The 26,651-nt window shown below is 37.3% G+C and overlaps 2 protein-coding genes across 4 annotated transcripts; one reads left to right on the forward strand and one right to left on the reverse strand.

The window, feature by feature from the left end:
- The first annotated feature begins 1,258 nt into the window (after positions 1–1,258).
- MEIOC (meiosis specific with coiled-coil domain) lies at positions 1,259–15,836 on the forward strand. The gene is made up of 10 exons (XM_043900789.1): positions 1,259–1,282; positions 1,542–1,826; positions 1,981–2,373; positions 2,488–2,622; positions 4,907–5,064; positions 7,012–7,116; positions 8,009–9,881; positions 10,377–10,511; positions 13,400–13,580; positions 14,083–15,836. The coding sequence occupies exons 1-10, from the start codon at positions 1,259–1,261 to the stop codon at positions 14,310–14,312; spliced, it is 3,519 nt and encodes a 1,172-aa protein (XP_043756724.1). The 3' UTR covers positions 14,313–15,836.
- Positions 15,837–18,524: 2,688 nt separating this feature from the next.
- CCDC43 (coiled-coil domain containing 43) lies at positions 18,525–26,617 on the reverse strand. 3 transcript variants are annotated; one of them, XM_043904843.1, is made up of 5 exons: positions 26,359–26,617; positions 22,965–23,052; positions 21,703–21,838; positions 20,182–20,240; positions 18,525–19,007 (listed from the first exon to the last, which is right to left on the reverse strand). In XM_043904843.1, the coding sequence occupies exons 1-5, from the start codon at positions 26,560–26,562 to the stop codon at positions 18,820–18,822; spliced, it is 675 nt and encodes a 224-aa protein (XP_043760778.1). In that variant the 5' UTR covers positions 26,563–26,617; the 3' UTR covers positions 18,525–18,819. The 3 variants fall into 3 exon arrangements, with proteins under 3 accessions (XP_043760778.1, XP_043760779.1, XP_043760780.1); XM_043904844.1 differs by having other exon boundaries at positions 18,697–19,007; positions 20,129–20,240; XM_043904845.1 differs by having other exon boundaries at positions 19,003–19,107; positions 20,129–20,240.
- Between the last annotated feature and the right edge of the window lie 34 nt (positions 26,618–26,651).

The raw sequence follows: 26,651 nt of genomic DNA on the forward strand, positions 1-26,651 counted from the left end.
CTGGGGGTGCAAAATGGTGCAGCTTCAGTAGGATAGTTTGGTGTGGAAAATGTTGAATGGAATTACCATATGACAGCAATTCCACTCTTAAACATATATCCAAAATAATTGAAAAGGGAAATCAAATAGACATTTGTACACTAATGCTCTTTACACCATTCTTCATTACAAAGAAAAGGTGAACACAAGCCAAGTGTCCATCAATTGATTAATATTATTCAGCCATAAAATGGAGTGAAATTCTGACACGCACAACATGAATCTTGACATTGTGCTAATGAAATGAGTCACGAAAGGACCAATATTGTATGATTCCACTTATATGAAGTAATTAGAATAGGTGAGTTCACAGTAACATAAAGTGGAACAGTGGTTCCCAGAGAGTGGAAGGAAGGGGAAATCGGAGTTATGTCTTTTATTGGGTACAAAATTTGTTTGGGATAATGAAATATTTCTAGATATGGATGGTTGCATAACATTGAGTATAATGTCATTGAATTAAACATTCAAAGGTGCTTAAAATGGCAAATCTTATGTCTATCTTATTACAATAAAAAAGATACATAAGAGGATTCATAGTTTTGCAAAATCATTCTGGGTGTTATGGGAGAGAGACAAAACAGTATGCTCTAAATGTAAGGAGGGAGTAAACTCCAGGTTAGCAACTTTAAGGGTGAGGTAGGGAAATAAATATAATGAATTGGTACAGCCAGGTCAACTAACAAGCTTTCTTAACTCAAAGCTGAGTTGGGATCCAAAATAACCATCAGGGCAATATGGGCCAAAAAGACATGTCCCCCTATCCTATTTCCATTTATGCTTGAGTTAAAAAAAACACCTTCCACTTTATTGCTTCTCAAATTTTGATTTTAAATATACATGCCCTAAAGGTGGTAACTGTGCGTACTTTGATCATCTTCAATATTTCAATGCACACAAAATTGTTTAGCATTTTCTGGGGACAAAATCTTGAGATACCACATCCTCGAATGGGACCATCTATGTGAACGGCTTATTTGGTACAGGTCAGAGTGAAATTTGTTCAGGGGTTCCATAAGCATCAAAATGCCTTCACCCCCATCGAAGCGTGGGGCCTAGGACAGAGAACAGCTCTCTTCCTTCTCAGAAGGGACTTTTCCAACAACCCCCAACTCCTTAACGGGTTCCTCACGCTCCGTAAACGAGCCCAAGCCTATCATTCTCTGAGGCTGCTCCAAAGGATTCTGGGAGTTAGGGGCAGGACCAGGGGCAAAATGAAATGTTGGAGCAAGGTGAACAGCCGGTAAGTTTAGGATTATCCGCCGGTTGCTGAGCGACTTCTCAAATCTTCCTGACCACTTCCATCACTTCTCCCACCTGGTAGGCCCGAGCTCCTAATCCTCCTTCCACGCCCCGCCCCTCAGCTGCTCTACTAGCCAATCATCAGGCGGGTGCTTGACAGACTGGGCCAATCCCGAACACGTTCACTTTGAGCGGGAAAGGCTCAGAAACGCAGAGAGAGCGAGGTCGCCGTAACGGCTGGTTCTTGGCCTTGTCTCTAGTGGGTAACAGGTCTCGGAGGCCGCCGCCCATTGGCCGGGCAGCGGGCCAATGAGGGGTGCGAAGCCGAAGACGGGCCTCCCAGGAGGGGGCGGGGCGGGCCCGTGCCGGGTCGCGTGCTGGGTCGCGAGCCCCTGGTGGGCAAAGTAACGGCCTCTCCCCAGCCTCTCCCTCCCAGCTCCTGCCCCCGCACCCACAGACCTGCTCCAGGCAGCGCCCGGGGCGGAGGCAGCAGCGGCGGGGTGCGGGTTGAGGGAGCTGGGCCTCGACGCCCCCCCCTCATCCCCGTACCCCAGGAGCTGTGCCTAGTCCAGGAGGGGCTGGGAGGCCCATGGAGGTGAGCTGCGGAGACCCCCGCCCGCCCCCTCACCCCCCAGGCCTGAGGGAGGGACTTGAGGTAACTGGCGGGGACTGTCGGGGTCTGGGTGGCGGCCGGGCTAGGAGGACGGCGACCGTGAGGAGAGACAGAACGGGCGCGTCCCCGGACGCGTGTCTCTGAAGCGGCGGGGCTGGAGAGGCCTGGTCGCAGGCGAGGAGCCCCGACGGGGCGCCCGGGCTGAGCCGCGGGGTGAGCCTGGGGCTCGGCGGCCGATGGGGTCAGGGCCTGGGGACGCGCTGCGGGCTGACAGAACTGGCGGCGAGGCGGAGCAGGTGACTGACCGCGACGCGCAGGCTACCGCTGCCTCCCCAACGTCGGGCCGCGGCGGCGCTGAGGCGGAGGCCGACAGGGAGGGCCCGTCAGGCGCGCCTCGGGGTCCGGCCGGAAAAAGGAGAGGGAAACCCGGGGGCGGAAGCGCGGGGTCCCCAAATGAATGTTCTGGGAACGGATTCCGGGTGGAGTTAGGCGCACAGCCGACGTAGAACCGTAGAAGCCGTCGTCCGGCCGTATCGGTCCGGCTCTGCCCTGCGTGACATGTCTCTCCTGTTTCCTATCCCCGTTTCGTGCAGCCGAAAGTCGCGTTCCGTGGAGGTGCGAATCGCTGCTGGAACCTCAGTGCGGACGCCAGCAGTCGACTAACAGATGTCTTCAACAGCGTCATGCTGACGGGCTCCCCTTCCTTCTATGATTGCTACAAATCGCAGGTCCGTTTCTCCGCTCTGCCCTTTGTTAGAGGATTTATTCTCCTTCAAATGCAACCCTACGCCCTGCCCATTCACGTTGGCGTTTAAATTGCTCCACGTTTAGGACCAGACAATATTTTAAATAGAGTTTGTAGAATACAAACTGGTTTTGAAAGCAAGTTGAGGAATAGATTTTTCATTGGTTCTTGCTTTTGCCTTGTCCTCAGCGTGACATGATGACAGAAATGTAAGAAAATCCGTATTTGCTTAGACCGTAAGATAATTTTCCCTTCCAGCATTTATTGGAAGTCGGTGCAAACATACGTTTGATCATTTAAAGGGGAAATTTTTCTATACTTTTTTATTCTCGGGCTCTGATAATGTCTTAGATGACGTGGTACCTTTTACCTCACCTAAAACATTTAGTTTTGTTAATCGTGTTAAATTAGCTTAGGATAATATGTCATTTTCATTTGAAATTATTTAACCAGCACATCGCTGTTGATATTGTTATATTTTGAATTACAACAGTGTCCTGAAATAAATAATTTTATTTAATTCACATGACAGCCTTGTATAGTATTATACCCATTGTACAGATTGAGAAACTGAGGCCCAAAGAATTTGACTTGTGCTGTAAGTGACAAAACCAAGTTGACTCCAGGTCTTTTCACTGCAAAGATCAACATTCCATTGCTCTCTATAATGTTTACCTGACTACTAAAATTTACTTGGATTTAATTTCAGTTGATTAAGCATAGCAAGAATAAAGTGAGACATTTTGCAATTAGCTAGACTAATTAGTGTACCAACCCTAAGCATTCACATATTTAACTGCCAGAAATGTTTTGACTGAAGAGTATCTAGATAGCCACCACATTACTTTAGTTGCTTGTTTTATCCTAGAATATTAAATTTAAATCAATCTTTTAAAAGGATTTAATTTTTCTAATACTCAAATATTTAAAATATAAAGTATACTTGAAATAATACTTTCTCAATATATTTTGTTTCAAATACTGTTTACCTCATTTGATATTATATAATCTGAAAATGCATCATGTCCATGAAGAACAAAAATTTAGGAATGTTTTGATCTAAACATGCTTCATCTCTTTTCACATCAATTTTGATTGTGAATAAAAGCAATTAGAAAATATTTTTAACCAGGATTATATACCTTCTATATTTATAAGAAAATACCTTTTCTACTGTGTTTTTGTCTGGATATTTATAGCTATTACATCTTGGGTTTTAGTAGCTCCTTATTTGGAGAGTTAAAAATTGTGAATCTATATTTTCAGACTATTTTAAGTATTTAAAATTTGAGGTGCAGTATTTTCATTGTACTTGAATCCCTTTTTTGGAAGAAGACAGGACTTCAGATAATTCATTAAAATCTTAAAACTCAAACCTTTTACCTTATTTACTCAAAATTCATTATAGAAGTATAAAGAAAAAAAATGAACTCGTTTTTTCTTCTAACTATAATATCTTTAAATTTCTTAAGATAAAATATTTTTTGTATTGTCTCATTTTTATACTTCCTCTTGGAAATAAACTAAGCTGAAAATTAAAGATATTGTTTTCAAAGGCCCTAGTGTAGGAGTAAGACGGCCTTGAGTTTGGGTTTTAGTTTTGTCACCTCTTAGCTCAATAATTTGTAGCCTCATTTTTAAACCCATTATAAAACACCCATTTTCTCATTTTTAAAATACAGAGAATATCCATGTCGTAAGGTGACTGAATACACTGTGTGGAATTTCTTTGAAAATTCGATGTAAATGTACATTCACTTGTTTTTCACAGATTGGGGACATTAAGACTGAATTTTGTAAATGATTTATTAAAAATAATACTAAAAATAACACAGCTATGGTCCACATAGTGCTCATCTGCTCAAAAAATTAAAACAGCAATAATTATAGGTGTTCATGTCCTTTCTCAGGGATAAGCAACAGCTATTGGACAGGGGCCATATCTGCTGAGTGGCTGTTTTTGTAAACAAAATTTTATTGGAATAGCCACAGCCTCTAATTTACACATTGTCTATAGTTGCTTTGGTGCTAGGAGTTTCAACAGAGACCTTAACACAGTAAACCATAAAATATTTATTATCTGACACTTTATAGGAAAAAATTGCCAACTCCTACTGTTAAAGTAAGCTTAAGTGGCTAAGTCTATATTTGTCTCCCAACTTTTACACATGTATTATTTCCTCAGATTTCTTATTATTTCACTAATATTCTGTAATAAATGTAGTTTTGATTATATCTGATATACAAACATGCCTTTAAAATTTCAGAATGAAGATAGTGTTGACCTAAGGCAGACCTATGCTCCACTTTCTTCATCAACGGAATATGCAACTTCTGTAGATTCTTCACTTTTCTATGCACCATGGTCTACATATGGAGATGATATTAAACAGCCCTCTAATTCTCAGATCAATGTAAAGAACAGGTAAATTAATAAATTAGATTTCTCAGGCTAAACAAAGTGTTCTTAAGTTTGATTATGTGGGGACCTAGTTGTATTAGCTCTTTGTTCCCTATATCAGTATTTTTATGTTATGACATTATAATTTTATTTAACCAAACTTCTAGGAAATCATAAAAGTTATGTGTCTATAATTTTTTCTTGCTACTTTCTTTCATTAATTAGAAGCAACCCTGAGTACATCTTAAGTTCCTCTTTCTAAAGATAGCATATAAATGAGTTAGAATTTTTCAATCTATTTTTTAATCCAGTTCTAAATGTTCAGTAATTCTTGCCTTACAAGTATACAACAAACAGGATTTTATCAAATGTAAGATACTTATTTTCTATTCAGTTCCACTAATAATGAGGGCTAACTCTATGTCAGATTCTCTCCTATTGGGGATATTAGAATTAACATGGCAAATATTATTCCTGCCTTTATAGATCTTATAGTAATGGTGATGATTATGATAACTTGCCAGGTAAGGTCTAATGAAGAAGTATAAAATATTATGGGAGCTTATTGCAAAGAGAAGCTTAAGGGAGTGACACTACCTTTATATTAATTATAATAAGGAAACAGTTAAAAGAGACTGATGTGTCTTTACTAGGAAATAATTATTTTTAAAATCTACTAATTAAATGTTAAAAATTTAGAAATTAGTTTTAAGTTCTCTAAAATAGATTTTATTAGGTGGACTACATAACTCCACACAAAAAAAGCATTTTTTTAGTTAATACATGTTCATTGAAAAACTTCAGACTTTATAGAAATACATAAAGGCAAGCAGAAGTTTACCTTTACCCTGCCTTTCTACCTTCCAGTAAAAACTATTAACAGTTTGATATATATTACATTGAATATTTTTCTAGATATATATTAACATTATTATACAAAAAGTTTATATCAAATATTTTTGAAATAACAAAATGTAGTGGGAAAAGTATTAGACTTGTAGGTAGACCATTTATTCAACAAGTATATAGTAAAGCATGGCAAATGATAAACCTTTGCAAAATTCAAGTTTTTTAATATCATGATTGTTTATTCAGTTTAGTGATTACTGATACCTACCTTTCCTTTGTTATGAAGATCAATGAAATATTTGAATGTTACACAAGTATAAGGTATTTTTATTTCTGAAATGTCCTAACACTATGAAATGTTAGACATAAAATATTAAAAAACAAGAAGTTACAATTTAAAAACAACATATTACTTCTAGGAACAAATTACCCAAAACCCATAAGAGGTAAAAAGGGACCAGTACATTCCATCTCGTTGTTTTTTACATTTTGTTTTGTTTAGATAGTGTTGGTCACTAGGTAGGATTTGATCTAGATGGAGCACCAGTCACTTCTTTGGCAAAGACTTGGGGATATCCCCCAAATCTTTTACATTTAAGGGCAACTGCCGCATTCTTGTGATATTTAGGATGACCATATCACTGTACTTTTTAATCCAACTTTTAGTATAAGAGTCACAAAAATAGAGTAGCAGGTTCATATGGTTTTCAAATCACAAATGAAAAAACTTAGCAAGTGTCCATGTAATTATGTATAACAGGACTAGACATGCTTTCAGAAGCAGCCATGGTACCAATCATGTCTATAACATCATAGATTAGAGATTTATATCTTGGTCACCTAAAATGAATAGCATGTGTTTTGGAGAAGTAAGAGGTAAGCATTCATTGAGAACTAGACATAAGATTTGGAATGAAGGAGAAATATTTATGTAGGATAAACACTATGCTAAAGTGGAAAATATTCTTGAGTTCCTATTCCCTCTTTAGTTGAAATGAAGGTATAGAGTTAATCCAGATATTTTATAGAAAAATAAGTCAGAATAAGTCTGGAAAAAGAAATCAATATATTATGTTTCAATAGGAGCAAAAGAATTTACATGTGATATTCATTTATTTTTAGGATTCAAACAGAAAGAAATGACTATGGTAGTGAAACAGACTTATATGGACTTGTGTCTAACATTTTGGAAGAACAAGATAAATCACAGCCATACTTTGCTGAGGGGTTAGTATATTATATAACCTATATAGTGTGTAATAAACTTTTGAATTTCCAGGTACTAGGTCTTTAACTTTTATTTTTACTTAAGAGAGGATCATCTGACATTCGACATCGTAATTCAGATATTTGTTTCTAGGAGCCTTAATTTTCCTGAGGTGCTTGCCATACAATTGAAAGTTTAATTTGCTATTAAGAACTTTCATTTGAAAAATCATTCTTCCATAATTCAAAGCTATTTCCCTTGAGTTCATGAGCTAAAATTTGGCTTAAAGAGTATAAATTCCAACAACTTTTATACTTATACCTCCAAAAATAAAACTATCATTGCTTCTGAGTAGAAATATGTATGGATTTTATTCATATAGTAAAAACTTTTAAAGTACGCATTAATTGTTTTGCTTGGGTGTAGAAGCCATATTATCCAGATTCCCTATTTCATAAATAGGGAAATATGTAGCATACATCTAACCAATGAAAATGTTTTCATTTCAATGAGAGTACATCTTTTTTAATTACAAAAATTGTGGTCAACAACACTTTTGTATTAACCTTATATAATAATGTAAAAAAAAACTTATCTGGTTTCTACTTACTATATGTAAACCGTTCATGTAAGACTATGCAATCACCAGCCTCAGGCTTTAGTTTATGTCTCCTCGAAAAGTATACTGAAGACATATTAAGACTAAAATGCATATTTATGCAGCATATAGCACATTTTAAGTGACAGAAGGTTATTTGGATGTAATGGCAGCTTATAAGCCAAAGTTGGAAAGGATTAGAGAATAGTGAATGGGGCAATATAAATGTTTTGAAAGCCTTTCCTCCCTTCTCCACTAAGGAAATAAAGACTTTTAAAATCTGAATTGTAATTAAATATATTTGCTTGTTCTAGGACCTGTTCCTCCAATTTAAAGTCAGTTTGGCCAATGAACACAAGCAGATTTGCAGATCACCATGACCTCTTAACAGAAACCAAAAGGCCAGTAGATACAGCCATCTCTCAGCAAGCTTTTTATACTGGTGAATCTGTGTCAACAGTGGAAAAGCAGTACCTACATAACAGTAATCTCATACCACAACAAAAAATAGATGAACTTTATCATGGATTTACTGGTTTAGACCTTGAAGAACAATGGATGTACCCCTCACGAAGTGATCATTCCAGCTGTTACAATATTCAGACAAATGAAACAGCTAAGACAGCATTTCAAGAATATCCATTTATCAAAAATTGTTTTACACCACAAACTGGTCTGTCTGACATCATGAAAGAATCAGGAGTTGATACTTACTCTTATGGAAGAGAGAAAATATGTGCTAAAGGTCTTGAAGCACCATTACAGCAAAAGAGGGCAGAGATATTTCTTTCCCAATTTAATAGGTACAGTGAAAATCCAGATTATTGTAGATACCCAGAATATGCTCATCCTAATAAGGCTAAGCTGAGTAAGTGTTCAAATTTTAGTGTCCAAGATGGTAAAAAATTAGCTAGTGCCACACCTGAAGCACCAACTGTAGAAGCAGACACCTACACCAAGTTATTTCAGGTAAAACCAACAAATCAGAAAAAAATGGAGGAGACAATACCTGACCAGCAGAATTTCACATTTCCAAAAACTACACCACATCTGACAGAAAAACAGTTTGGAAAGGAAGCAGCATTTACTGCTGATTTTGGCTTAAAATCAGAATATGGACTAAAACCTCATACAACTTGTCCAGCTAATAATGATTTTGCTAATGTCACAGAAAAACAACAGTTTACTAAACCTGACCCCCCAAATTCTGAGTATTTTAAATCAGTGAATTTACTAGCAAATTCAGCAACATCTTCAGGAGGTATCAACTTAAACAGACCAACATGGATGAATGTCCAAACAAAAAATAACACTCCTATTCTTTATCGAAATCAAGGTAACTTGATGAAATTAAATTCTCATTTAAGTGCAGCTTCAAAAGGTTCCAACCATTCTTCAGATTTCCCCCAACTATCATCTACAAATTTAACCCCAAATAGCAATTTATTTCAGAAGTATTGCCAAGAAAACCCTTCAGCATTTTCTAGTTTTGATTTTGGTTACAATGGTGCAGAAAGAATCCAATCTGTCAATCACATGGAAGGACTGACAAAGACTGGAGAAGAAAATCTCTTTGAATCTGTTACCGATAAAAAAATAAAGCAGCCAAATGGATTTTGTGATAACTATTCAGCTCAGCAGTATGGGATCATTGAAAATGTAAACAAACATAATTTTCAAGCTAAGCCCCAAAGTGGACATTATGATCCTGAGGAAGGGCCAAAGCATTTAGATGGCTTATCTCAAAATACATATCAAGATCTATTGGAGTCACAGGGTCATTTTAATAGCCACAGACAAGGAAGTGGAGACAGCAATATTAATAGCCGTGTGAATCGCACACAGGTGTCATGCTTTTCTAATAATTATATGATGGGAGATTTAAGGCATAATCAGAGTTTTCAACAACTTGGTTCAAGTGGGTTTCCGCTAAGATCCACTCATCCATTTGGCCATTCAGTTGTTCCACTGTTGGATTCATATGATTTGTTTTCTTATGATGACTTAAGCCATTTATACCCATATTTTAATGATATGATGTATGGTGATAATTCCTTTTCTGGTTTCGTGCCAACTTTTGGATTTCAAAGACCAATTAAAACCCGCAGTGGACCAGCCAGTGAACTTCATATTCGTCTAGAAGAGTGCTATGAACAATGGAGAGCATTAGAAAAGGAGAGAAAAAAGGTAACACAAAACTATCCATTTAGGCATAACTTAGTATATCCCCTTTGCCTATTTTCATTTTGTTTACCCTAGTGTAGTTTAAGAAAGAGTACTTATTTTTAAGTTGAATTCTTCTATAATGTGTAGTATTTGTTAAGTCCATGACTATACAGAATTAATTAGGTGACTTAAAGAGACTAAAAATGCTTGGGGCTTAAAAATTTTTTTAAGTTTATTTTGCCTGTTAGGTAGACTTTTTCCTTAATGGGTTGAAAGTTTATTTATTTGAATTTTCTAAGTATTAAACTATTGGAGTGTTCAGGTATTTTATGCATTAAGTGTGACAGAAAAGTACATGGTACTGTGGTTTATATTTATTGCCTTTTGATACCAAAACAGAATTTTTATCTAAAGGAGTAATTTTCAATTTTCTTTTTAGGCCTATGAGAAATATTATTCATGATTGAGTAATATTTAGAAAATTTAGTATCTAAAAGTTATATAATTTTTTTACAGACTGAATTGGCCCTTGCGAAGAATTATCCAGGGAAAAAAGTATCCAGTACTAACAATACTCCAATTCCACGGCTGACCTCCAACCCATCTAGAGTTGATCGGTTAATTGTGGATGAACTTCGAGAACAAGCCAGAGTAAGCTGTGAAAATATCCAATAGCAGATTTTTTTTAACTGTTTGATAAAATTTTTAAGTGCCTTAGCAAGTTAGAGTTCTGAAGGATTCTTAAATCACATTTATGTGTAACTCTCTGAAATGTATTCTTTCCCATGTTTGGACCTAGAACTATTAGTTATTTCGGAAGGGGAAAATAGCCCCACTCAGTCATTAAAATAGTAAGTTTAGTAATCTAAGAGATTCCTCTTCAAGAAATCCAGATTAGCAGTGGAACTAATCCACAAAAGAAAAAAAAATTTTAAAGCAAAAACCATTTTGAATATTATTTATAATATATAAAATATATAAAATAATATAATAAAGTGTCCCATTTCTTAATCACAAACATTTGTTTTCTAGCTTCACGAAAAAGCTTTGCTTATATTATACAAGGTAGTAAATTAATAGGAAATTACCTTATTTCATTTTCTTGACCCTGTTCTCTTGAGTTATTTAACAAACATTAAGTATATCTAGCAATGTATTAATTACTAATAAACTGAAGTATGTAAGTATATGCATAATTTTATAAAATAGCCTTATTTTGGAAAAGTAGTATATCACTTCAGATCAAATGTAAAGAATCTTGATGTTAATTAAAAATTATTTTCCTATTATCTCCTTTGTAATTTCAGAATTTTCTAAGCAACTGTAATAGAATAGGGTAGTTTTTTCTTTCTGACCTTCCTCTTTTAAAAACTTCTGTTTTCTGGTACTTCCCTGTGGTCCAGTGGCTAAGACTCCATGTTCCCAATGTAGGGGGTCCTGGTTCCATCCCTGGTCAGGGAACTAGATCCCACATGCTGCAACTAAGAGTTCTCATGCTGCTCTGAGGATTCAATATGCTGAGTGCTGCAACTATGACCTAGTGCAGCCAAATAAATAAACAAAATAATTTTTAAAAACTTCTGTTTTCCAGGTAAAATCTGATAACAATTCCTAGGAAAAGGCATGCAGTGAAACAGATTGCATCTATGATTGAATAAAAGCCATTTAAGGAATTAGAAAAAATCAGCACAATAGAGTCTTATTTTATTGATCATTGGTTTCTTACCTATACCATGCTGTCTTTAAAATACAGACATGAAATATTTCAATGGAAAAGTATTGATTTTTACCTAGCTTTCAGCCTTGATTAGTTGTAATTTTTAATCAAATTCATAAATTTGTACAATGGAATTTTATCAGTGGTGTGGTCAGATATAGCCAAATGTTATAAAAACTTAAGTCTTTTTTTTAAACTTCCAAGTTAAAATTTTTCTCAGTAATGCATTTCTAGGCAATAAATCAAAGAATTTCTAATGTATTAAGAAATATACTTTTTCCAGCCCTACTTAGGCTTCACCCTGGTTTAGCATATTTATAGCTGTTACAATAATTTTGTTTATATTTAGCAACATTAGACTAGTAATATACAAAAGGCAAAAATATTTTTATGTGTACTACTTCTAGTTTGCTGGTTTTATAGAATTCTGAAAAAAATCTTTTAAGTTTATTAAAAATCACTTGTGTAAATTTTTTCTTTACACTTATTCAAAATGACTATCTTATTTTAAAAATATATAATTTGTAGTTCACTGGAGTTTTTACTGTGGTATTTTTTTCTTGTGTTGTCTTATTTTCCCCCTCAAGAACTGGCTGGTTGTACAGTTGGGAGGAAAATATTTATTTATTCATTTATTTTTGGGTGGGGTAGGAAAATATTTAATACCTGTACTCTTGTGTTTTCTCCATGGGCTTGAACTGGCATGGACTTATACCAAAGAAATTTGGTAGGAGTGTGAGGTTAGAGGCAGTCATTCAGGTGCTTATTAATTGAGAGATGTTTTTCTGCTCTTTCCAGTTACTGAATTATGTGAGTTTTAAATCATTTGGCTCCCAAAGTCAGTTACTGTATTTATTAGATGTTCAAATCCTATCTACTCAAAAGTTCTCCTTCCTTACTCCTTCCAAGTTTAGAATTTGAAATTTTAGGCATATACAGCTATGAAACATACTCCCCTTACAGATCTAAGATATATAGTGCCCTTTTTAAAGCTTAATTAACCAGAAGATTCTTCTACCACCAGAAGATTAAGACCTCCTAATTTTCCCTCGCAATTTTGACACATATAGAATTTATTTTGTTACTTCAGCATAAATTTAAGTCAGTATTTTCTGGATTATGGACTCCTTAAAACTAACACTAGCCAATATTATTTCTGACTTCCAAAAGAGAGAATATTGAAGGCCCAGAAGGGAATTGTTGAGGTCAAGATTAATCAGATCTAGAGACTGATTAACCCTTTTTAGCTCAGTTTTTTTTCTTTTAACTACAGTAACTCCTAATAATGCTCTTTTGGCAGGCTATTCTGTTTACCAAAAAGAATGTCAGATTTTATATTGGCACTTACTGTTAATAATATGGATATATTTGAATGTTTGACTTTTTCATTGTTGCTTATTCTCAGTAATTGACTACTTTTAAACCGTCTAGAATTAACATATGTACAAAAGACGGACCTTCCATCCTTGTTTCCCCCAGCATGGTGTCAGGATATAGTAAGCTAGTGAAGTGAAAGTTGCTCAGTCGCGTCCAACTCCTTGCAACTCTATGGACCATAATAGTCCATGGGATTTTCCAAGCCAGAATGGGATGGGTAGCCTTTCCCTTCTCCAGGGGATCTTCCCAACCCACGGATGGAGCAGGGGTCTCCTGCATTGCAGGCAGATTGTTTACCAACTGAGCTATGAGGGAAGCCTAAACATTTACTTATTGCTGAATGAACATTATTCCTCTCATCTCTATTCTGCTTCATTGAAGATTTAAGTTAATGACAGGGCAATGTAGTTAAATGCCTCATCAAAATTTAAAATGTTTCCCTCAGGTTGTGACTCTACTGGGCAAAATGGAACGTCTTCGAAGCTCTCCCCTTCATGCTAATATCTCTACAGCTCTTGATAGGCACTTGGAGTCCATTCACATTGTACAGTCACGTAGAAAGGATGAAATTGTTAATGCTTCAAATCGGCAAAGGCAAGGAGTTCCTAGATGCCAAGATGACAGAGGTACAAACATTAATGCATATCCTTTTGATAAGGCAGAGTTAATTTGAATTTAACAAAATCAGATTCTGAAGTTAAAATGGTTGGATTTCTAACATTTACACTTATCTAAAGAATAAATTGTTACATGGTGCCTACATAATGTACTCCAAAAGTGAAAATGAAAATACTTTTATCTATTTTGCTAATTTTACCCATTTAATTGTAATAACTCTGTCAAAGTCTGTTCTACCCAAAGCATAGTCATGGTCATATAAGTCAGAAATAAAATACAAGTGTAACACTTTTTTTTACATAAGTATTTATATTTAAGGTATAACACTTTTAAATATTAAGTACTTTGATTAGCTCAGTCAATAGCCATCTTTCTTATATAAAAAATAATGTTTGATCATTTAGAAGCACAGACTGGGTTTTATAAAAGTTAAGGAGTACTTAAATGATATTTAATTTGAACTGACCACAAATGTTTCTTTTTTTTTTTTTTCAAATATTTCTTTTACAGATGTTTTTGCGCTTGCTTCAGCAATTAAAGAGATGTGTGTAGCTACTCGGAAAGCGCGTACTACCCTGTGGTGTGCACTGCAGATGACCTTGCCAAAAACAGCCAGTACAGCTGGCCAAACAGATGTAGAAAAGGCTTTACAAGATATAGTAAACTGTGAAGATAAAGTCCATGAAAGCCTAAATAGTAGCAATCCAACGAACCAGAGAGGTGAAGCAAACAAACATTAAGGAGATGGCAGCAGAAAGAAGATTAAAAAGCTGATAAGTAAATGTATCAAGACATGCTAAAAAATTTTAATGAACTTGTCAGACTTGAAAATTTCATTACATTAATTGTCTTTCAGATTTAAAGTTAGTAATACCTTAATGAAGTCTAACTTCTATTTAAAAATCTATTTGGAATGAATCAGATGTAGTTGAAAGTGAGTCGAACGTAAAGTTGACTATTCTAGGGCAACTAGGAATTCCCAGGTAGTCAAAGATAACAAGTTTAAATTAAATTTTTCCTAACAGCTGAAATATTGCTGAAACTCATTCTGCAGTGCAGGGAAATGCAAATATGAAATTCTTCTAGAAGATAAGTTTCATTTAGGTCTGCCTTAATAAGTATAATTCCAAATAATGAATCTTAAGTGACTGTAACCCAATTATGGCTACAGTCTAGTAACCAAAACAAGTTTTGATTGTGATATAAGAATGTTTTCCTCACAAAACTGGATAATACCTAGGGAACATAGGAAAGAAGGATGAACCCAATATTCATGTAAAAATTTAATATTTAAAATACTACCATATTTATAAATTTGAAATCTTAGTGCCTAAGTATTTGGAGGGAAGTGCATCTGATTCTCCTAAATTAGTGATAAAAGTGCCAGTGTAAAAACCATGCAAGTTACTGAATATAAAACCTGTTCAAATCATTTGTGTATATTATTTAAATTTTAATTACACTATCAATTATTAAATATTTCCAGTTTTAAAGTATTTTAATTGAATCAAAAAACAAAACATTTCTTTTACCTGGATCTTTTAGACTTGATGCATAACTAAAATAATGACTATTGTTTTAATACCCTTAGTTTGCTGCCTTTTTGAGGGTATCACGAAGTTCTAAAATGTATTTTTTAAGGTTAATCTTTAGTTTAGTTTGCAATTGGTTCGTGTATATTTTGTGTAGTTGTGTTCATTAGTTTGCTTCTGAATTTTTTTAAAAGAGCTCTTGAAAGCTTGGCTTTTTCTGTTTCTCATCACTTAATATCTTTGTATGGAACCCAAGTAATTTATTCAGTAATATGAAATGTTGGTATTATGTGACTCAGAAGATCTTGGGTTTTAACATTTCTAGCATGAGTTAAACTATAATATAATGTACTGATGAAATTTAATTGAACTACCCTTGACTAGAAACACTAATGTTTTAAATGTTGGTGTTTTTCTTAGTTTTAGAAATCCTGGTATTAAAAAAAAAAAAAAAAAAAAGAGTGTAATCACACCACATAAATTTTCTTTAGATGACGTGCGGAAGAAACTGATTGAGAATGCAGGAGTAACTGTAGGGAGAAACATTTTGATCACTGAAATGCCTTAAAACTACCCAAATGAATTACATTGAGGGTAGTCAAATAAAATAGATCATCCCACCACAGTCACTGCATAGAAAGTGGTTAAGTTTGATATAAGACATGTTGGATGTTATGGAAACAAACATTGTACTGAATTTAGTCTCTCAAGAAAAATAAATTGCTTTGTTGAAAATAGTTTTTTTTATGAGTTTGTATTAGTTTCCAACATTGAGTCACTTGTCAGAAAACCAATTAAGTTTCATTTAACTGATAAGAACTGGTGCTAAGTTTTAAACTTCATTATTAACACAAAAATGTTGGTAGATAATAAACCAACACCATTCAGATTTCCTTGGATTTAACCTGACCTCCTTCAAATAAGAAATTTTTGTTCTGCCTTTGTGTTAATCCAGGAAAACCATAGTAAAACTTCCAGGGAAACTTTTACATACAGTGGTCAGAAATGAAACACTATTAACAAAAAAACACACAAAAATTATTTGAAATTTTGTTAATCAAGTCACACTGCAGATAACTCTCAAATTAGTTGGTTGTCCCTTTCTACTGAATACCCTCTAATGGATGGTTCTTACATATTATACTTCTGAATTACAACTTATGAAAGTGTTCTAAAAGTTATAACAAGATTTAGTTTGATCAAACTGATGCTTCCATCATTTCTAATCCAAAGAATTTGGAATACTCAATTTTATTTTTAATAGAAAAAGCAGTTTTTTATAAAGGTGGTTGAAAATTTAGGTACCTTGAATTATACCACTGTCTTTCCCACTTGAATAGTCTGGTACTGTAAGGTTTTAGAAGGTTGGGGAATTAATGACTGAAATTTCAAATTTGGCCTAACATGTCCATCATATTGTAGAAAACACAGTTGTTTAAAATTTGCCTTTTGCCTTTTTCAATATTGAACGTTTTAGACATAAAAGGTTTATGCACCTGAGTTATGTGGATAACCTTGAGTGAGTGAGTGAAGTCGCCCAGTCGTGTCTGACTGTTTGCGACCCCATGGACTGTAGCCTACCAGGCTACTTCGTCCATGGAATTTTCCAGGCAAGAGTACTGGAGTGGGTTGCCGTTTCCTTCTCCAGGGGATCTTCCCAACCCAGGGATCGAACCTGGGTCTCCCGCATTGCAGGCAGACGCATTACCATCTGAGCCACCAGGGAAGCCCGTGGATAACCTTACTCAAATCCTAATAAGTTGATCTTTTTCTTCTGTTTAGTTCAGGTGTACATTTAACTGTGACCTAGTTAATCGAGTCCTGGAAGAATGAACTGACTACTCTTAAAACAGATTGAAACTACTACCCTTCAGGGTCTATGGATATAACCTGACTCTGCTTCAGAGACCAAAATCAAGGTGAAAACAAACCAAAAATCCCAAATAAGGGTTATTAAAACAGGCTCTCTCACATGCCATCTCTAGCCACAGCCACATATAAAAGTAAAATGCCAGCAGTACTCAGATTTCAAAGCCAACCTACTGTCCAAAAAAGAAGGTAATCTTTCTGATCTCCTAATATCCAACCTCACAGAAAGGAAAACTGAGGCAGAGAACTTATGGATTCCAGGAAGAGGGTCTACTAGCAGAAGAGATTATTGGGCTAATCAAAACGTAAGTAAAATTCAAACACATTCCTAAGGGACTATCCACACAGAAGTCACTTCCAGCTGGAAGGAATCAGAATAAATCAAGATACTGATTTAAATAGTTTATTTTTTAAAAAGCTGGTTATTTTTTTTAAAAATTTTACAATGACACGGTTATAGGAGTGTATAGAGGTGACACGTCATTTCCTTAACCATGTTTTTTACCTTCTGTGGAACAGTAAAAATTTTTGTTAATCTCATAGTTAATGGTATAAAACAGAGGTCAGCAGACATTTTCTCTGAAGGGCCAGGTAGTAAGTATTTTATACTTTATAGGTCACATAAGGTCTCTGTCGCATGTTGTTTCTTTTACAACCCTTTAAAAATGTGCGATCCAATGTGCTCAAACCATACAAAAACAAACGACCAAATTTGGCAGTAGTTTGCCCACCCCTGGTATAATGTATCGACTTTCTGTCTTGACAGAGAAATTGCTCTCTTCAGGCTTCTTGACAGTCTGCTTCCTGAAGTAGAGAAAGGGCTACTTACAACCAAATGTGGTTTGTGACAAAAGTAGAAATGGAGGAGAGTTCCTACTCACTTTCAACTCTCCCAAGCAGTTTTTCCATTCACTCAGTCATTCAATACATTTTGTTGAGCACCTACTATGTACACTCTTAAATATCTTTGTGTTAGCAGAGATTTTCAGTGTTTTTCCTTCAAAGGGTTTCTCTAAACCTGTAATTATCAGGTCCTTGTATTAGGGCAGATCAGGGTTAAAATCTCTACTAGCACTCAAGAGGATTCATGATTATAAAAAAATGAATCTAGCTAATGATGATTCCCTGCACTCAATACTGACACATCCTTCTTAAAATCACAGCCTAGATGAGGAAAAATATATAACTATCTCTTACTAAAAGAAACTTTGTTTCCTATCATAGGCTGAAACTTAAAAAAAAAATCTCATATGCAGAACATCCACCAAATAACCTTTTCTTATTTTCCTATTTTGTTGCCATGTAACATAAAAGTCGATCCGGGCAGGGCTCTTCATTAGCTTCCTATTTCAGCCATAAAACCATTTATTTAGATGTGAATAATACTTCTGAAGCAATTGACACTCCTACAATTCATCTCAGGGAAGGAGTGGTCATGATTCAGCTCTTTCAGGACAAAAACTCAGCTTTCTGAATATTCCTGCTGTTTATCCAAGGTAAGGGAAGACTTTTTTTTTTTTTTTTCTTTTTTTTTTCTTTCGAGGGGAAGACTTTTTAAAGTGGTCAAAAGGAGTACAGGACTTCAGTATTAAAATACAGAGGCTGTCCCCATCCCAGATCTTTGGTTCAGACATCAGCTACAATAACATGATTACCCACACCACACAGAGACATGGCACATTTCGTAATTAGCTAGAATTGTGATTTTCCTTGTGACCATGTAAACAAAAGGGGAAATGCCTTGGGAAACTACCTGGCAATGTTCTCTCATTTCTCTTAAATACACAAATGCACAACCAGGTCTCCCTTTGACCAAGTTCATTAGGAGAAATAGAGTGGACCAAGGTTATCGCTTTCGCTCCCCTCTTTGTGTCCTTTTCTTTTCCTTTTCCTTGCGTTCCTGCTTGGCTAGTTTGTCTCTCTCCCTCTGCAGCTTGTCCTGTTCCTTCTTCCTCTGGGACTCATCCCGAAGCGTGTCTCGCTCCAGTTTTCGGGCATTGAGGACATCTTCCACATTGGTGTTTCGGAACAGAGCTACAGGTGAGTTAAGGGATAAGGGTTCAAGTCACACAGGTCTCAACTCCTGCTCTCCTCATTCAGGCCAAGTTTCAAATACTCTCTATCTATCCCGCATCTTTAAAAACAAACAAACAAACCAACTTTATGTTTATCTTTAGTCCAATGGAAAATCCTACAACTGCCATTAGTAAAAAAAAAAAAAAAAATGAATAAAAATTTCATTCAGACTTGCCTAAATCTGAGTATAAATATTTTATAAAAATGAAATTTCATTCTAGAATAAGTACTCATATCATTCACTGGCAGAATATTGTTGGAATTTCCAGGCTAGTTTTAGTGCCTAGAGTATTAAAGTAACTGGCAAAATTTTCCTTTACTCAGCACTATTAAATGCTTGAAAAGAGTTAAGAAAGTTGTTTAACCTTACTAAACTTTACCAATTTGCTTCTTTTCCCAGACCACTAAAGCTTAAGTGAAAATCATGTTCTAAAGAAGTAACTTTAACCACAGTTAGAAAATAGCCAAAAAATTTGCCTCATTTCTTGTGACTTTAAAACATAACCTGTTACTACCAGACAAGCTCCTTTTTACTCTTTCCACATAATTTTTTTCTGCTTTAGTGCTTTAAAACGAATAAGTTTCCCTGAAATAACCCCTTTCTCAGAAAATAACCTCCCTTTCTGAAAATCCACCTTACTCCTCACCTTGAAGAAGGTGGATTTCTAAATCCACCTTCTCAATAAGCTTCTTATAAGTGCTTATAAGGTAGGGACTTTCTATAGCATGTTTCAATTTGTCCATATTTTCACTTAAAGTATTCAGTGCTTTTATTCTCTTCCAGTGAGTTCCCCAGGTCTTTGAGGACAAGGACCAAAATGGCAATATTATTCTAACTGCTTGCACATTGCTGGGAAACTCAACACTATACACAAGGAGTACAGATTCTCATTTTCCCTTAGAAATCCTTTCTCTAAACTAACCCCTTCACAGTTCATGTCAACATATTTTCTTTGGGGGGAAATTACTGCTAAATTGACTATTTAGCAGTGCAAGGACTGGGGCTCATAATGTTGACCTAACATGTGTTCTTGGAGGTAGAGGGAGCCCCCAGCAATGACAGCGAAATACAAACTGACCCACAAGAAGATCCTATGGAGCAACACCTGGAGATGGACACAGAGAAGGATACATTTGTCAGAACCAATGCTCATCGTGGTGGCGCCCGAGTCATCCTTCTCATCCGCTTCGGTGAGTGGCGTTAAGGAAAGTCAGATATAAAACAAAGGTTAGCAAATCCCATCACAACATCAGAAAACAGTGATTAAGCTGACGGGAAGGAAAGCAGGCTTCATGGAAGGACTCTGACAGGGATGTGATGGTAAATCCAGGAAAGTCACCTTTAGAAGTCTCAACTTGGGAAAGACTGCTCAGAGCTCCTGTAAGATCCTTATCTGTTAGGGTCTGAAAAGAAACTGAAGCTGGTCTGGGTGGACTGCCACATTACCTGGGAGCCAGGGGGTGGTGAGATGACCTCTGAAACAATGGTTCTCTAAGTGTGGTTCCCAGAACTCCCTCAGAGCTTTTGAGAAATGCACACCGTTGGGCCCCCCTCTGTATCTACAAAATCCAAAACTCTGGGGCACAGGGCCCAGCAATTTGTGATTTAACAAGTCCTCCAGGAGAACTACTGCTTAAAATGTTTTTTCTAGCCCAGGAAATGAGATTTCTGTCATTGGAACCCCAGTTCTGCCAAACCTAGCAAGAAAAATCACGAGAGAAAACAAGTTGACCCCAAAGAGCCTAAGAATTCTTTCCTAACCTAGTGATTAAATAGCAAACATTTCTGATACAACAGCCACTCCATTCAAGCAGGCTCAGTAAGCTAAGTATTCCCTAAACAAATTTCAGATCCAGGGTTAGAACCAAACCTGGTTTCAGGGAACCAAACCTGTTCCTACCAGCAACACTTTCTTTTTACATAGTCCTCACTCAAATTCCAGGTTTATTTTCGTGTCACTTTTATTAATTACATAGTCACTGGAATATCACTCATTCATCTCTTATTGCCTCCATTCCCTTATCAACTGTGATAAAAATTACAAAGATGTATTTATACACATAACACTGTACTTCATAGAAAGGTATTATACAAATACGAAGAATCATAATTGTAAATCAACTATTTCAATTTTTTTAAAAAAGAATCATAGCTAGATCTTATTTTCTGAAAACACAATAAGAAATGGTCCATTCAGGCATTATTTGTTTCACACTCAAGTTTTCAAGAACATATACATTGCAATAGTCCAGTATCAACCATTCTAGCATCATTCCTCATGCCCACAAAGGGCTACAATCTCTGCCATTTCAGAGGAGAATATTAAGCTCTGGTGGGGTGGGAGTGGAGGGTGTACTTCCCTTGTGGTCCAGTGGCTAATAATCTGTGTTCCCAATGCAGGGGGCTGGGGTTCAATGCCTGGTCAGGGAACTAGATCCCACATGCTGCAACTAAGAATTTGCATGGTGCAACTAAACAAATCTCACATGCAGCAACTAAGACCTGATGTAGCCAAAGAAATAAATATATATATATATATTTTTTTAATAAAGCTATAGAGGGGGATTGGCAACTTCCCAGAGTTCAGTGAAAATCAGCAAAGGCTTTTGACTTGAGCCTCAGGGAATGGCGCCGAGACTCCAGAAAGGATATTCCTCTTCATCTGTCACATCAGCATACTGGGCCAGAAGGGCAGCTTTCCTCTGCTTCTCCTCTTCTGACACCATTCTGGGCTTCACCACGATTTGTGCCTGCTTCTCAATGAGGGTGGCAATGGCCTGGACCTCATCTGGGAGGTGGTGGGAGGGAAGAGGGGGACAAGGTTGTATGTGAGAGGAAACATGCTTCCAAACCACCAGTCCACCCAGGCAGTGCTTGGAGCAAAGGCAACGGCAGCTGCTGACTCCTGAGAGCCCTGGGGTGCAAAGGAGGTGCCTCGGGGGCCAATGAGAAAGGCAAGGAAAGGCCATGCAGGCCAGGCTTTAGGTCTCATATCCATCTTCAATCAGAGCAGCCCTGCTTTTACTTTTATTATATACTGAAGTTCTGCTGCTTTAAGGAAGAAAAAAAAAAGTTGAAAAGTACTGCATTAGAACCAGAGAAAATCAAGCCTCCAAACATGCAACTTTCTCTAGTCTCAAACCAGAAGCCTAAGGAGGAATCTAGCATTAACTTAGGCTGGTCTATCCCATATTGATAATTATGCCAGGTGAAACTTAGATTATTTTAAAAACAAAATTATCTTTTGACTTCTCCATGCTCAAAGAAAGGAGGCAATGATATCAAGCAGTGACTCTCATGCCTGGTTGCATATTAGAATCATCCGGAGGAGCTTTTGAAAAAATAACAATGCCTGGGTCCGCACCCCAAAGAGGTTTATATAACTGGCCCATGGTGCGGCCTGGGCACTGGCACTTTTAAACATACAGCAAGCGTTTCCAGTGTACAGCCACGATTGAGAACCAGCATGTGAGTAGCTCAGAATAGATTCTATTCAAGTTTGGATTTCTGTTTTGAGCTGTCTGTCGCTGATTTTTCATCCTAATGGGATCATCTCTTTCATTTGAAAGGATGGAGGGTTTAGCTGAATAAAGCAAAAGACCAATCACAGTCTGTGTTATGAAATGAGATTATGAAAAGGGTGGGAAAATATAGTTGACCCCACACCTGCAGAGCAAATATACATGGGGGAGTGTAAAAAGGAAAGAGAAAGAAAAAGGCAAGAACCACAGTGAAGATACCCATGGTGAGCTGAAGTGGTAAAATATAAAAGAAAAGAAAACCAACCTTCAGTTAAAAAGTTAAACTAAGCTGCCAAGTGTTTACCGGTTTAGCTCACCTGAGGAAAGCTAAAGACTCTTAACAACTGTACAGAAAAACTGGTTGGAGGTTAGACATAAAAACTCCAACTCTACCTTCTTTTTTCACTTTGGTGACAACATTCTGAGTTTCTGACCATCGTTCCACAATCTCCTTGCAGATATTAAGGAGGGAATCTTCTTCCTGGTTGAAAAAGTAGACCAATTAATTTCCTGAGAGCCCTCAACCTAATGCAGAAGGAAATGGCAACTCACTCCAGTACCCTTGCCTGGAAAATCCCATGGACAGGGGAGCCTGGTAGGCTACAGTCTATGGGGCCCGCAGAGAGTCCCACACTGAGGGACTTCACTTGCACTGTCTCAACCTCATCAAATCTACACAAAGGGCAGAGCTCCCCCAGTTGGTGATGGGAATAAATCACGGGGCAGGTTTGGGACCCACAGAATAGAAATGAGGATTCTCTGCTGAGGCTCCCAACACAGGGAAATCCTATGAGTCACAGAAGCCACACCTGCTAGAGCACCCACTCCATCCTGCCAAACTCCAAAGGAGAGAATTCCCACCAAAATTCAGGGCAGTCCTTCTGCTTTTGGAGCAAAAACTTGCTGAGTCAAAATGCTCCTCTATGAAATCTTCCTTGGCCAATATACTCAATTCAGTACATTCTCCAATGTACTCACTGATCCATCATAAAGAGAAGTTAAGTGAGTAGATGGTCTCCTATCCAGCCATCACTCTGTCCATTTTACATAAGCAGACATACTCTGCACACCAATCTTCCTCTTTAGCATGGTATGACAAAAAGGATGTTGGCTTTTGTGTCAGACTTAGTTAAATTCAAATCCAGATCTACGAGAAAGTTTCTTTTTGTAGAAAAAGGCTGGTATATGAAAAGCTGCCACAAAATATAACACCCTGCTCACTAAGCTCATTGTGATAATAATTTCGTGAGGTATGTAAATCAAATCATTATAATGTACACCTTAAACTTATGTAGTGCTGCATGTCAATTATATCTTAATACAACTGGAAGAAAAAAAATGTAACATCCTACTTAATGTAATGACCCTACTTAAAATTGCTCACCCTCCATTCTACTCCCAATTCTCTCACAATGCTTCTTTTTATCCTAGCACTAATCATTTTCAAATACCCTAGATAATTTACTAATTATGTTTTTCTTTACTGGAATATAACCCCTCGAGGACAGGGATTTCTGTCTGTGTTGTTCCCTGAAGTACCCTCCAAGCACTTAGGGCAGTGCCTGGCAGAAGAGTAATCCATCAATAAAAATTTGAAGAATCAATCAATCAGCATAAGTGCAATCAGAAGGAATATAGAGGATGACAGGAAGCTTTTCTTTACTGTCATTTTCCCCCAACCATATATTACTGTTCTTAAGTCTTACCTCAAATTGTTGCTGATAAGCTTCGAAATTCCTAGTAATGAATCCTAGCCCAAAACAGTGACTAATTTGGCTATCTTTTGTTTTCCCTAAAATGGGATTCAGTATACTAGTTGGGAGCTTTTATACCCAGCCCAACTGACTAACAGTAAGTAGCGCTATAAATGATGTTTGGTGTCTACCATATTCATTGGCCTTGCTACTCTATAAGGTTTGCTCCCAAGTTGTTTCATGAACAGGACCCCTGTCTCACCATATTGTTCCTGGCCAATTTTTTTCAAAGTTATTTTCTACACAGGAGGGGCTGGGGAAATTACAAGAAAATTAAGTAGGGTTTGTGAACTGGGTGGGGGGGTGGGGGGACAGGAGAAGGAAAGTCACCTTAAAAGTGAGTTTGTCTTGGAACTTCCCTGCTGGTCCAGTGGCTAAGACTCTGTGCTCCCAGTGCAGGGGGCTTAATTTCTGTCCCTGGTTAGGGAACTAGATCCCACAAGCTGCAACTAAGAGTTCACATGCCACAATTAAAATGATACCCAAGCCTCAACTAAAAGTCCCATATGCTGCAATGAAGATCAAAGATTCTGTGTGCCCCAATTAAGACTCAGAGCAGTCAAACATATATATATATTTATATTTATATATATATTTATATTATTTTAAGATGCAATTATTGGGAGGGGGGATCGGGATGGGGAATACGTGTAACTCTATGGCTGATTCATATCAATGTATGACAAAACCCACTGAAATGTTGTGAAGTAATTAGCTTCCAACTAAAAAAAAAAAAAAAAAAAGATGCAATTATTTTAAAAAGTCTCTGCAGTTTATGCAAACAAGAGATACAAAAAACAAAACAAAAACATATCTGGTCTAGATAACTCTTCTACTAAGAGACTGTTAATAGTCTCAGGCAAAATTCAGGTCCACCTTTATTGGCAGACATACAGTTCTAAGTAATGATACAATAAAAAGAACAAGTCAAGGAGCTGTACCAATGAGTACCCAAGTTACTTGAACTTCTTTTTCATGGACTCTTTAGGAACTTCCCAGTGGGAAATTTTTTTAAGCTAACTTAATTTGTTTGCCTCCTATTCTTTCCAATTACAACCTGCAATGTAAGGATTCAGGAAAAGAATTTATTCCTCTGTGTTGTATTTCCAGCAAACTTATGAGTTGCATCACAAACTGTGTTAAGGCTTTCCCATTTATAGGTCAGTCTCATCAGAGCAAGTTCTGGAATTAAAAAGGGGGCCCTTGCCAGGAGGCCCTAGGACAGCTGCACAAGTGTTAGATTTCAACCATGTTGAAATCAATGAACTGTATTTTCACCAAATAGTGTAAGTAGAGATGAAGGCAGCAGAAACGGTCAGGTTGGAAAAGTGTGGACATCTTGGTGACTTACTACTTAAACACAGTTTAAAGCACACATTTCTGAAAGCCTGGATCTGCTTCTAGGAGGCTAAGTATCATGTTTATTTCTCTTAATTAAAACTCTGATCTCTCTTATTCCTCCACCCACTCCCCCCAATGATTACTGCATTTCTAAATATAGTAAAGGATCGAGCCCAAATTTGCTTCCATTCTGCCTAGGCATGAAAAGACCTCTACTGCCTAAACTGATCTTTTTTGGAATCCTACCTCCAAAGTAGGAAACCAAGAGGGTACTTCCTGCGGGCTTTTGTCAGGGGCTCTGCCTCCTAAGGGTCGCAGACATCCCAGAGCACTTAATATCCCCCTCTCAACACTGTCAACGGACGGTAACGAAATTGGTTGGTAGGCGTTTATGATACAACTCATTTCAATGCCTTTGGAAGAATACTCACCCAGCTGACCTACAGGCACCTACGAGGGCCTTGTCCTCAGAAATAAGAGAAAGCCTTTCCTCTCTCTGCACCTGCAACCTTCTGGCTCCCAAAACCCTGGATGAAAAGGAGCTCCCTGTCCCCGAGGCCCAGGGCTCAGAAAATTATTCCTCTTCCAGGTGAGACCACTAGTCCTCTGGGACACTAGGTAGGGGAAAGGTGATACGAAGTACTAACAGGAAACGGTTTAAGAAGCTAAAGGAATGTGTCTGGGCTTCTCACCAGGAAAGCAGAGAGAATACCCTGCAGAGCATCCAGCTTCTCTTCTTCCTCCTCCTCCTGCAGGACACCCAAGATGTAGGCGCCATAAACGGCTCGGTCCACTCCCAGCGCCTCCAACCGTCCATCTAGCCACGATTCAAAGCCGCTGCCCCCTCCATCTCTCTCGCTGGAGGCAGCAGCAGCCACTGCGCTGGGCGCCGCCATCTTGGGGCCAGGGACCTGCCAGCCCCCAGGGCGCCTACCGCAGTGCCTGTCGGGCCGCGCCGCGGGCCCACTGCGCATGCTCAGAAAGG

Source organism: Cervus elaphus, chromosome 5 (assembly GCF_910594005.1).
Source record: "Cervus elaphus chromosome 5, mCerEla1.1, whole genome shotgun sequence".
Taxonomy (NCBI): Eukaryota; Metazoa; Chordata; class Mammalia; order Artiodactyla; family Cervidae; genus Cervus; species Cervus elaphus.

Excerpts from the sequence above, each read along its gene's own strand:
- CCDC43 (XM_043904843.1), bottom strand. The coding sequence starts at position 26,562 with ATGGCGGCGCCCAGCGCAGTGGCTGCTGCTGCCTCCAGCGAGAGAGAT. Across the intron at positions 23,053-26,358 it reads GTATTCTCTCTGCTTTCCTG|GAAGAAGATTCCCTCCTTAA; the intron begins GTGAGAAGCCCA and ends TTTTTCAACCAG. Across the intron at positions 21,839-22,964 it reads CACCAAAGTGAAAAAAGAAG|ATGAGGTCCAGGCCATTGCC; the intron begins GTAGAGTTGGAG and ends ACCACCTCCCAG.
- MEIOC (XM_043900789.1), top strand. The coding sequence starts at position 1,259 with ATGTTGGAGCAAGGTGAACAGCCG. Across the intron at positions 2,623-4,906 it reads ATGATTGCTACAAATCGCAG|AATGAAGATAGTGTTGACCT; the intron begins GTCCGTTTCTCC and ends TTAAAATTTCAG. Across the intron at positions 9,882-10,376 it reads TAGAAAAGGAGAGAAAAAAG|ACTGAATTGGCCCTTGCGAA; the intron begins GTAACACAAAAC and ends ATTTTTTTACAG.